Source organism: Nerophis ophidion, linkage group LG04 (assembly GCF_033978795.1).
Source record: "Nerophis ophidion isolate RoL-2023_Sa linkage group LG04, RoL_Noph_v1.0, whole genome shotgun sequence".
Classification (NCBI taxonomy): Eukaryota; Metazoa; Chordata; class Actinopteri; order Syngnathiformes; family Syngnathidae; genus Nerophis; species Nerophis ophidion.
In genome coordinates, this window is record NC_084614.1 from 24,080,431 (window position 1) to 24,093,436 (window position 13,006).

General features: G+C 36.4%; 1 protein-coding gene across 1 annotated transcript in view; it reads left to right on the forward strand.

Moving 5' to 3' along the window:
* Nucleotides 1–11,248, forward strand: part of recql4 (RecQ helicase-like 4) — a 32,657-nt gene extending 21,409 nt beyond the window's left edge. The window contains exons 22-27 of the mRNA XM_061897561.1: nucleotides 657–786; nucleotides 862–1,022; nucleotides 1,089–1,266; nucleotides 4,056–4,212; nucleotides 4,280–4,388; nucleotides 9,767–11,248. Of these exons, the coding sequence (XP_061753545.1) occupies nucleotides 657–786; nucleotides 862–1,022; nucleotides 1,089–1,266; nucleotides 4,056–4,212; nucleotides 4,280–4,388; nucleotides 9,767–9,888 (857 nt within the window). The 3' untranslated portion in view covers nucleotides 9,889–11,248. The remainder of the gene's footprint in view (nucleotides 1–656; nucleotides 787–861; nucleotides 1,023–1,088; nucleotides 1,267–4,055; nucleotides 4,213–4,279; nucleotides 4,389–9,766) is intronic.
* The last annotated feature ends 1,758 nt before the right edge of the window (nucleotides 11,249–13,006 follow it).

Below are 13,006 nucleotides of genomic sequence, written 5' to 3' on the forward strand. Positions count from 1 at the left end.
CACGTCAACATGCACTTCTACTGTAGTACATAAACGCGGAAGAGCATTCCTGTTTTAGGGATTGGAATTGGAAGAACGAGGAGAATCTTCGAATCAATTAATTATTATATATTTATACTTATAAATTTATTTTTTATATGATTTGTGTATTTATATACATGTTATTAATATGTTTAATATTTCATTTGTTTTCATTAATTCTAGATGGCAAGGAAAAAATGTAAATAACCTAAGTTAATTTTTGGCAGTAAATAACATCAAATGCTGTTGAAAATGTATTTTGGATAAAAGCTGTAAAATTGAGTTGAAAGATTTCAAAGTAATGACAAATGGAACAAGTTGCATGTTAAAATATTTGAAAGTTGTATTGGTTTTAAAAAACATTGAGAAAGTATAAAAAAATGTTCTTGAATATTTAACACAACAGTTACTGTGTATACTGTACCCTAGATCTTAACTAGTACAGAACAATACACTTACTACCTGTCTCGCGTTCTCCTGCCGCCCGTTAAGGTAGAAGACAAGTTTGCTTTTAATTACTTGCACACTCTGCTGGTTGCTGCCATTTAGTGAAATGCATTGTTGCCTGAAATGATTAAAGATCTAGCGAGTAAACCTCTATTAATAAATGCATTCATTTGAGTTTTTCTTGGAAGGTATCGAGACGCTGCTGTGCTACCTGGAGTTGCATCCTCAGCGCTTTGTGGAGCTTCTCCACTCCACCCTGTCAGTGTGCAAAGTCAGCTGCTATGATGGACCCAGGCAGCTCCAGAAAGTCACCAAAATGTAACAAAAAAGTCAGATTCGCTTGTTGTTCCTAATGGTGACAAACCCTGAGAATTTTGGTTTGCCTTTTGACAGCTGTGCACCTGTTGCTGTAGTCCTGGCGAGGAGGCGCATGGCCGGAGAGCTTGTGGAGACGTGGGACCAGCTGGAATTTGACGTGGTGGAGGTGGCTGACACGATGGGGTGGCAGCTGCCTCTGGTCAAGCGGGGGCTCAGGCAGCTTCAGTGGAGCTTCGGTACGGCAAACTAAGATACAGGTGTGCCTAATAAAATATTTTAATGACATGCTCTCTGTGGGACAGCTGGTGGACGGAGTGGCATCCATGTGGAGTTCTCCTCCCTGTCTTTCTACTTCCGTTCCTACGGCGACCTGAGCGACGAGGAGCTTGACCGCGTTTGTCAATTCCTGCACAAGCGCGTGCAGGATCAGGAGCGGTCGCAGCTCTACCAGCTGAGCGCCTGCTTTAAGGCTTTCAAAAGGTATACTCTCCTGTAGGGCTGCGCAATTAATCGAATTTTAATCGTGATCACAATATTGGCCGCTACGATTAAATGAGGGTGATCGTCGGCAATATTAACATTTAAAAAACAGGCTGCGTTGCATTTCAATTCCAGAACGTCCACAACCAACAGTCAGCCAACCATCAGGGGGCGACCGAAAGATGGTTCACTTATGTGAGAGTAAATGAGAAAACAGTGCCAGTGACTGACAGTTCTGGAAACCTATAGCTCCCGGAAATATTAAGAAAAATAAATGCATTATTCCTTCGGTGCCCTGTTTAAATGGTGCCAACAGGTATGCATTTTAACCCAGGAACACGCCTGCATGCCTCACCCTTCTCTAAGAACCTTCCCGTTAGCTACCTGTTCGTTACCCGTTTGTGTTTTTGTGTACATTTAAAAAATTATCGAGTTGTGGTGATAGGTTAAGCAATAAAAACATTTCCCTTCTTTCCTCAACCACCATCGTTTTCCTGCTATGTGATTTTAATATTCCAAATAGAGTTAAGGTTGCTCAAAGAGCCAAGCCCTGACGAACAGCTGCAAAAGTGAGGGTTCCCAAAGTACAGACTACCGTAACATCAACCGTGCACCGAGGGACAACCTTTTTCATCCACCTCTCAGCAATACACTGTGTTCCTTGTTGTATGTGCCTTTTGTGCATAATTAGAAAAAAAAAAATAGTTTACATATGATCGCACTCTACAATGGCATTATTTATTTTTATATAGCCCTTTTTCTCTTGTAAGTTAAATTTTATAACTGAAGATTTTTTTAACGTTTGATTTTGAAATGAAAGTTTACAAAATGTTTGTTTGGAATAGAAAGAGCAATAAAAATATTTTACATAGTAAGTTGTCTTCATCAATGATCGCAATTTCATTATTGACAACAATAATCATGATTAGTAATTTGGCCAAAATTGTGCAGTCCTACTTTTTGGTACAGCTGGTCGAAGACGTTTTTTCAAATTTACTTTGGCTAAGCATATGCATTTCTGCATAACATGGCTCAGAGTTCCATATTTATTTATCATTATTATCACTTATCTCAGCTTCCGTCTTTCATCCTCTGTTTGTGCTCGCTTCTGTAAGCAGCAATTCATCCTCCATATATTCAGGTTCAAAAAGTTAAGGCTGTGAATACTCATTTGTCCAAAACAATAGTTGTCTTCGTTGTCTATCACCAAGTCTGCCATGATTACAACACACTCGCTTTTGTTTCTTGAAGTAAGAACACACATTTGTTGCCCATAGTCGGAACTGCGTTGCTATGGAAATGTAAATAAATGCGCCATGGGAATAAGTTAATAATGCATAAAATGACCAAAATACAGTAAATATTGAACATAGTACATGTTATGAACGTGTCTCTTTCCACATTATATATAGATTTGAAGTGTGTATATGAAACACTGATGGAAGTTTTTGAAAATGTTTTAGAGGTCTATGAATGGTGAATCCCGTTAGCCGCATTTTGCAAGTTTTTTTTTAATCATTAAAATCCTAAAAAAAGACACGTGTATTCTTGTCACTCATAATGATTGTGAACGATAGGCAACATTCCAAAAATGTGCAGTTCTGCTTTGAAGGAATTTTTGATACGTTTACAAAATGATTATGCTTTGATCTAAAATACTGGTCAAAATTGTCCAAAGCTGTATTGTCCCAATAAATGTGAGAGATTTTAGCATTTAATAAAAAAACGTTTTAATACATTTTCAAAAAGCACACATTCTATGGTGGTAAAATAAGTGTAAACGGTAAAAAAACCTAAATTAAAAACCATTAACGGAAGCTATTATGTTTTTTTAAATTACTATTTAAAGTTTTGTTATTGCTATTATTATTATATTACTTATTGTGGTTTATTCGTTACTAATTTATATGCAGGTTTTAAAGTTGAGTTTTGGTGGAAATAAATACTTATGTTTTCAAATGAATGAGTAATAGTGTAATTAACGGTGATTACAATATCAGTCAAAATATTTGTGGTTATTATTTTTGCCATAATCGTCCAGCCCTACTCTCCTGTTTAGAAAAGGTATTATTTCGGTCTAAAAAGGTATACTCCCTGTCTAGAAAATATATCCTTACCATCTAAAAAGGTATACTATCACCGTCTAGAAAAGTTATAGTCCCTGTCGAGAAGCTGTATCCTTTCCATCTAAAAATGTATACTCAACTGTCCAGAAAAGGTATACTCTCTAATCAAGAAAAAGTACTCTCCCGTCTAGAAAATATATCCTCTTTTGTCTAAAAAGGTATAGTCCTTTTCTAAAAAAATTATCCCCTCTGTCTCAAAAGGTATACTCTCGCCCTCTAGAAAAGGTATACTCTTCCTGTCTAGAAAAGGTGTATTCTCCCATCTACAAAAGATATCCTGTCTAAAAAGGTATAGTCCTCGTATAGAAAAGGTATCCTTTTCCGTTGAAAAGGTACACTCTCACTGTCTAGAAAAAGTATATTCTGCTGCCTAGAAAAGGTATATTTCACCATCTAAAAAGTTATACTATCCCGTCTAAAAGAATAATACTGTCAGTCTAAAAAAGTTATCACGTCTAAAAAAGTTATACTTTCCCATCTAAAAAAGGCACACTCTGCTATCAACAATTGACATACTCCGCAATCTAGAAAATGTATACTGCCACCATGTAAAAAAATATATTCTACTGTTTAGAAAAGGTATACTCTTGTTGATGTAGTTGTACTCCTCTGGCTGGTCTTTTTTTTTTCAGTCTTTAATGTGACGGACTGTTTTTGACGCAGTGTTGCCTTCCAAAATGTGGTGTCCTGCATGGAGGATTTAGACGAGGCTCGCAGTTTCCAACTGAAAGACCTTCTCTCTGACTACTTTGACAAGAGACGGGACAGAGACCTCACCCAGCATCCGTTAGACGTACATGAGAGTCTGGATCAGTACAAGGTAACACAAACGCATCAATGTTGTGATGCATAGTGATCCTGACTGCTGTTCTGTCTGCTTTTTCTAGATCCTAGACTGGGAAAACCAGATCAGGGCAGACATAAGGAGCTTCCTCTCGACTAGAAGTGATGAGAAGTTCACAGGAAGGGCCATCGCCAGAATCCTGCATGGTATTGGTAAGTAACCAGTACCAGGCATCTTCATTTTATTGTATTGTTGAGTTGAATTTGGGTTGCACTACTTAGAAACAACCAGCATAGGCGGTGGTAAAATACTTCATGGAGAGTTGTGTATAAAGAGAGTAGGGCTGGGCAATATATCGATATATATCGCGGGTTTGTCTCTGTGCGATATAAAAAATTACTATATCGTAATATTCGAGTATACGTTCTTGCGCAGTTGCTTTTAGCTGCGTGCGTACAGTTCAGGCTCTTCTCGCTCTTTCCTGTCTCTCCTTCTCACAGACAGGCAGGCGCACATTCTTACATACGTCACAAATTGTCACGTCCTACGTCACAACGTGTCCACCCTCGCCCACCAGAGAGGTAGCATACGGGGCTACGATTGCTGCTAAGGTAGCCGTACGGGAAAGATGGTGCGGATCTGATAACAAATGAAGACTTAACTCTCAAGAAAAACAGCAGGGTTTTCATAGTCTGGCGGTGGTTCGGCTTCAAGTGGGAATATGTTGAACAGACAACCGTAATTTGTCAAGTGTGGGGAAAATGCGCTGCTATAAAAAGTAGAATTACTGCTAATATGTAGCATCATTTGAAAAGTTACTCGCTAGAGAATGAAGAGAATTTCATAACCTTAGTAACATACCACTTAGTGAAGAACGAATACTATTTGACTTCCTATTATGCAGCTCATTTTTATTTGACACTTTAAATGTCTCTGACAATCTTGCACTTTATGTTTTGGAAATGACTTGAATGTTTGTGCCATTGCTTAATAACTTTAATAAATACACTTTTGGTTAATTTACTTAGTTGTGATTTCCCTCTTTGCGTGAAGGTTTAAAAGTAGAATATATTAATGCAGCATGAAGAAGAATGTTTTAATGTAGACACATAGAATCATCATACTGCTGTGATTATATGTATCAAGTGTTCATTCAAGGCCAAGGCAAAATATCGTAATAAATATCGTATATCGCTATACGTCCTAAAAATATTGCAATATTAAAAAAAGGCAATATCGCCCAGCCCTAAAAGAGAGTATGGAAAACTAAACAGGTGCCATGACTGCTACCAAGGACATGTGCGACTGTGCCCGGATGCATGGATTTGCTGTCGTTTTAACGTTGGTTTTTCCTGACAAAATACACCAAAATTATATCTATGTATAGTTTTAAACATACTCAATGTATTCATTTCCTATGTTATTATTTGTATAAGCTTCTGTGTGTTCTCTCCTAAACAAAACACAGATGTAGTATCATGTGTTTACCCGGCACAAGACCCTGTAATGGGTGGCTTTCCAGTGTTGTTCACGATGCTTCATTTCCCATACTTGCCTATATTAGGGGTTGTTGGGAAAGCGATTTAAACTCTTACCACAATTCTTGCGTTGGTAGTAATGATGGTGCCCTATAGTCACGCAAGTGCTTTTTGACCAATCCTTGAGGATATTACCTGAACCTGAGTTATTCTTTTTATACATGATGCTGGCCTCCAAACCATGTGTCGTTTTTACTGGTCCATTTCCAACCACAATAGGCACTGATCCAATTACGGGTAATCGTAGGTTTTAGGAAAATCATTATTTATTTTGCCGCAAGGCGGTGACACTATTGTCTTAAATTAGAACGCTAAGTTAGCTACACAACAACTCGAGCCATCAATGCTAACATGTCATTCACAAATTTCTAACCTGCTGTTATTTCTTAACGTTTCATTGTCTCCTCCATTGCCATAATTAGTGGGCAACAGTGGCAGAACAAGTCAGAGCCGGGCCATGGACGGTCCCATGACTGGGTCCTCTATACCCAAAGAATAAAGCTCATCCTTAAATTATTTTACAACATACACATGCCTCTCTGGGTTTACCATCGACAAGCTTTAACCAGGTTTTGAAAAGTTAGCCAGGATGCCATGTTTGCTGAAATTTGCATCTTCCCAACATGTTTTTATTTAATCGCTTTCACCAAAGCATTCACAGGATGTACAAAATTATTAGAAGGGATCTAAATTTTTATTTTCTTATTTTCTAATCATTCACAATTTGTTTATAAAACAAATGTTTTTTTTTATGCATTTGAAGTCTTAAATAAATCTGATTCTAACATAATGGAGTCAATCGGAGCGCCTCTCTTCCGCCCACAAAGCCCCTTAAATAAGAATTAGTTGATCGATACATGCAAAAAGTCGTTTTTTAAATGTCAAAATATCTTTTTAAAACATGCTGTAAAAATACATATCCTCTGAAAATATGCCGTAAAATAGCCAACATTTTGAGGATACATTTTTAATTAAGATACAATTAAAAAAATAAAAATAAATAAATAGTATAACTGTTTTATGGAATAAGGAATGAACATCATACTAGGAATGAAAATAATGCATGTGTTTGGAAATGGATGGCTTAAGTATTTTAGAAACAGACACCATAGAATATTTGCATCATTTAGATGAATTAAAAATAAGCTGAGTCAATTAAATATCTTGAATGAATGGTAATTTACACCATCTGTTATTTAAAATGGGTACATTAGATAGCAAGTTATATATAATGTATTAGGTAGTGAAAGGAACTCTAATTTATTTACTGTGGAAATTTCAGAGAATAAGAGTTTGGGTCTTGTGAGAATTTTCTTTTTTTGACCATCTTAAGCCACCGTAGATCACGTGAGGTCTTGTGAGAATTGTCTTTTTTTGACCATCTTAGGCCACCGTAGATCACGTGAGGTGAGCCACCAGACCTGCCAATGTTAGGCAAGTTAGCTCATGAGTGCTGAAGTGGAGATGGCTAAAAGGTACAGTGGGGCAAAAAAGTATTTAGTCAGCCACCAATTGTGCAAGTTCTCCCACTTAAAAATGATGACAGAGGTCTATAATTTTAATCATAGGTACACTTCAACTGTGAGAGACAGAATGTGAAAAAAAATCCAGCAATTCACAGTAGGAATTTTAAATCATTTGTTAATTATGGTAGAAAATAAGTATTTGGTCAACCATTCAAAGCTCTCACTGATGGAAGCAGGTTTTGGCTCAAAATCTCACGATACATGGCCCCATTCATTGTTTCTTTAACACGGATCAATCGTCCTGTCCCCTTAGCAGAAAAACAGCCCCAAAGCATGATGTTTCCACCCCCATGCTTCACAGTAGGTATGGTGTTCTTGGGATGCAACTCCGTATTCTTCTTCCTCCAAACACGACGAGTTGAGTTTATACCCAAATGGATACATGGATGATACAGCAGAGGATTGGGAGAATGTCATGTGGTCAGAGGAAACCAAAATATAACTTTTTGGTATAAACTCAACTCGTCGTGTTTGGAGGAAGAAGAATACTGATTTGCATTCCAAGAACACCACACCTACTGCGAAGCATGGGGGTGGAAACATCATGCTTTGGGGCTGTTTTTCTGCTAAGGGGACAGGACGATTCATCAGTGTTCAGGAAAGAATGAATGGGGCTATGTATCGTGAGATTTTGAGCCAAAACCTCCTTCCATCAGTGAGAGCTTTGAATGGTTGACCAAATACTTATTTTCCACCATAATTTACGAATAAATTATTTAAAATTCCTACTATGTGAATTCCTGGATTTTTTTTTCACATTCTGTCTCTCTCTCACAGTTGAAGTGTACCTATGATGAAAATTACAGACCTCTGTCATCATTTTAAGTGGGAGAACTTGCACAATTGGTACCTGACTAAATACTTTTTTGCCCCTCTGTAGTTGTGTATAAAACAAGTTCAGCTTCCTCATTAACACGACATGGTGTCCGAGTTAAGGACTACACGACTACAGTGACTAAAGAATGGCAACTTTTTTTTTGCCGTATTGAGGCAGATCTTTTCACGCTTTCGGACCGGAACTTACAAGAATTATTGTATTCAGTTTGAAACCCGCAGCTGTAGAAAATAAACACACAGACAGACGTAGCAATTTATCAACGACGGCAATAATAAAACATCACTTACTGTGCAAGGTCTGCTGTCATTAGGATGCTGACTGCTGGGATGTTCATATATTCCCTTTTAAGTGAAGAGGGCTCAGAATCCTCACGAAGAAACAGAGTAGGGTGGTAGGGGGGAACCAAGCGTTTCGTGTTGTTCTGGCCGTTTTCGGGTCCTAAATGGCTGTCAAAGTGTACCAACTTGTCGGAATCACTACTTAGACTTCTTCTGTCCCGGTGGGAGGCATGATTTATGATCTAGAATAAACTTACAGGGAGCGAGGAAGTGACCACTTGATGATGTTAACATAGGGACACACGGTATGATCATGTCGCCGCTATAAATAGTTTGTCTGTGTTATAATACTAACAATATCACTAATACTTGGTTAATATTCAAGTCAGGAAATGTAAATAGAGTATTGTCGTCGGTTTTTGAATGATTATTTATTGGATTTTATGGGGGGTATAGAGGACCTCCTATTGGTTCTGCTGTAAGCGGACATTTATACATGTTTAATATTTAAAATGCATAAAAAAAAAAATCCATCCATTGTCACGTCTTACATGATTGTGAACAATGGGCAAAATAATAAAAAGAAAAAGAAAAATTACCCTTTAAGGCCCTAATTTTTGCAAAATCCATTTAATGACTTTTAATGCCAGAAACCCTGATATAGTGAAGTACAGCAACTGTTAGAATTGAATTGTTACCTGGAAATTTGGCTCCCGACAATTCATCTCAATGAGGACAAACATAGTATGTGTCCAGTGTTTGTAATTTGGCTTTTTTTTGTTCTCTTTTCTTTTCCTTGCACTTAGCTGCTCCACTTTAATGTCTACTGTAAGTAATTCCACTCATGTTAACTTCGAGCTCAGTCCACCTCACTCCCCGTCTCTCTGTTTAAAAGTGACTGATAAGTCACGTGGTGGACAGTTAATGAAGATTTTACCTGAAATACACTTAGAGTCCAACTGTACCCTAATAGGGAACTTTAGAAATGTGCAGCACGGTGGAAAAAGGGGTTAGTGCTCATTTCTCACAATTAGAAGGTCCCTAGCTTCGATTTCTAGGCTCAAAGTCTTTCTGTGGGGAGTTTGCCTGTTCTCCCCTGCCACGAGGTAGTGATTTGTCCACGGTGTACCCCGACTTATGCCCGAGAGCAGCTCTTTTACCTTTTCTCTTTTTTGGTTGCTAATTTAGCCATTAACAGGGTTTGAAAACCTACTAAATTAGGTCTAACCACTAGATAGCAGCATTGGGTAAGTGAGGCCACTGGGAGGCATTAACCTGGATTAGCCACATTAGCGTTTATGCTAGAAGTGTTTTGAGCTGTTTTATGTTATAGTGAGGAAATAAAGATGATGTCCACTTTTGATTTGTTAATAATTTGTAAAATAGATTTTTTCATTTTTTTCTATGCAGGAAGTCCATGTTACCCAGCTCAAACATACGGCAGAGACCGACGCTACTGGAGAAAGTACATCCAGTTTGATTTCAATCAGCTCATCAGGATTGCTACTCAGGAGATCATCCAGTTTAAGTGAGCCACGTTATAACAAAAATATGTATATTTATCAAATTGGGAAAAAAAAAGCCCTTTTCACCGATGACTGACTGAATAAAATATGTATTTTTCTAACATTGCAATCGTGTTTGGTAACTTGATGCTGCATTAAAGTACAACTTACAGTGCAAAATTCCAATCAAAATTCTGTAATTTCAAGGCTCAAAACATGCAGCTGTTGTTTACCGTTCTAGTTAGCTGTGTTTCTTATATTCTGCAGAGGATATCTGCAAAATTGAAAGTTATAGGTGGCTTAAAAACAGCTGACAGCAGTGCAATGTTTTCTTCAGTCAGCAGGACTCTGTGCTGTCATTTGCAACATTTGATGCTTTAAGGATCAGCACATGAATTGAACTGTGCAACATCATTGAAGTCACATCACACACTTACAGTATAATGTATGTACTGTAAATGTGTGTGATGAGTTGTCACTGGACTCTGTCCCTCATGAAGACGTTCATGTAACCATGTCAAAGTGTAGATTAGATGAGGCAAATGATAAAGGAAACTTTCTACTAACAGTTTGGACACAACTAGGTGCAAAAGGAAAAGCAAACATCTAAAACATACCGAATATTTGACTTGATTTAATTTGCGAATGTATATATAACATGCAAATTCAAATTATAACATGTAATAATGATGAAGTTAAATATCTCAGAGCATTTGTTAGACTTAAATGGTCAGTCCTCGGATGAGCGGCGAAAACGTCTTCCAAGACAAACCAAACAGTCCAGTTGTGATCGACTGAATGCCCTGATAATAACCTGGATGAATAAGAACATCCATAGAATTACAAACCCCGTTTCCATACGAGTTGGGAAATTGTGTTAAATGTAAATATAAACTGAATACAATGATTTGCACATACTTTTCAACCCACATTCAATTGAATATACTACAAAGACAAGTTATTTGATGTTAAAACTCATAAACTTTATTTTTATTTTGCAAATAATAATTAACTTAGAATTTCGTGGTTGCAAAACGTGCCAAAGTAGTTGGGAAAGGGCATGTTCACCACTGTGTTACATCACCTTTTCTTTCAACAACACTCAATAAACGTTTGGGAACTGAGGAAACTAATTGCTAAAGCTTTGAAAGTGGAATTATTTCTCATTCTTGCTTTATGTAGAGCTTCAGTCGTCCAACAGTCCGGGGTCTCCGCTGTTGTATTTTACGCTTCATAATGCACTACACGTTTTCCATGGGAGACAGGTCTGGACTGCAAGCAGGCCAGGAAAGTACCTGCACTCTTTTTTTTACAAAGCCACGCTGTTGTAACACGTGCTGAATGTGGCTTGGCATTGTCTTGCTAAAATAAGCAATGGTGTCCATGAAGAAGACGGCGCTTAGATGGCAGCATATGTTGTTCCAAAACCTGTATGTACTTTTCAGCATCAATGGTGCCTTCACAGATGTGTAAGTTACCCATGCCTTGGGCACTAATGCACCCCCATACCATCACAGATGCTGGCTTTTGAACTTTGCGTTTATTACAGTCTGGATGGTTCGCTTCCCCTTTGGTCCGGATGACACGATGGTGAATGTTTCCAAAAACAATTTGAAATGTGTACTCGTCAGACCACAGAACACTTTTCCATTTTGCATCAGTCCATCTTAGATGATTTCGTGCCCAGTGAAGCCGGCGGCGTTTCTGGATGTTTCGCTTTGCATAGTAGAGCTTTAACTTGCACTTACAGTTGTAGCGACCAACTGTATCTAGTGACAGTGATTTTCTAAAATGTTCCTGAGCCCTTGTGGTGATATCCTTTAGAGATTGATATCTGTTTTTGATAGAGCCGTCTGAGGGATCAAAGGTCACGGTCATTCAATGTTGGTTTCCGGCCATGCCTCTTACATTGAGTGATTTCTCCAGATTCTCTGAACCTTTTGATGATATAATGGAACGTAGATGTGGAAATCCCAAAATTTCTTGCAATTGCACTTTGAAAAACGTTCTTAAACTATTTGATTATTTGCTCACGCAGTTGTGGACAAAGGGGTGTACCTCGCCCCATTCTTTCTTGTGAAAGACTGAGCATTTTTTGGGAAGCTGTTTTTATACCCAAACATGGCAACCACCTGTTTCCAATTAGCCTGCACACCTGTGGGATGTTCCAAATAAGTGTTTGAAGAGCATTCCTCAGCTTTATCAGTATTTATTGGCAGCAAATTCTAAAGTTAATGATTATTTGCAAAAAAAAAAAGTTTATCAGTCTGAGTATCAAATATGTTGTTTTTGTAGCATATTCAACTGAATATGGATTGAAAATGATTTGTAAGTCATTGTATTCCATATATATATATATATATATACATATATATATATATATATATATATATATATATATGGATGGCGCTGCTGTAGTGGCTATATATATATATATATATATATATATATATATATATATATATACATATATATATATATATATATACATATATATATATATATATATATATATATATATATATATACATATATATATATATATATATATACATATATATATATATATATATATATATATACATATATATATATATATATATATATATATATATATATACATATATATATATATATATATACATATATATATATATATATATACATATATATATATATATATATATATATATATATATATATATATATATATATATATATATATATATATATATATATATATATATATATATATGTATATGTATATATATATATATATATATATATATATATATATGTATATATATATATATATACATATATATATATATATATATGTATATATATATATATATACATATATATATATATATATATATATACATATATATATATATATATATATATATATACATATATATATATATATATATATATATATATATATATATATATATATAGCCACTACAGCAGCGCCATCCAAGAGTTGCCGTTGGCAGGAACTCTGTGCTCTTGTGTCATCCTTGTGTTTCCCTTTTGTTTTCATGTGTTATATTTTTTTGCCTTTTGGTCCGGGACCCTTTGGGACTGTGTGACAAGGGTTGGCACTTTCGTGACTTCTGGGGTGCTTTTTTGTGGACTTCTG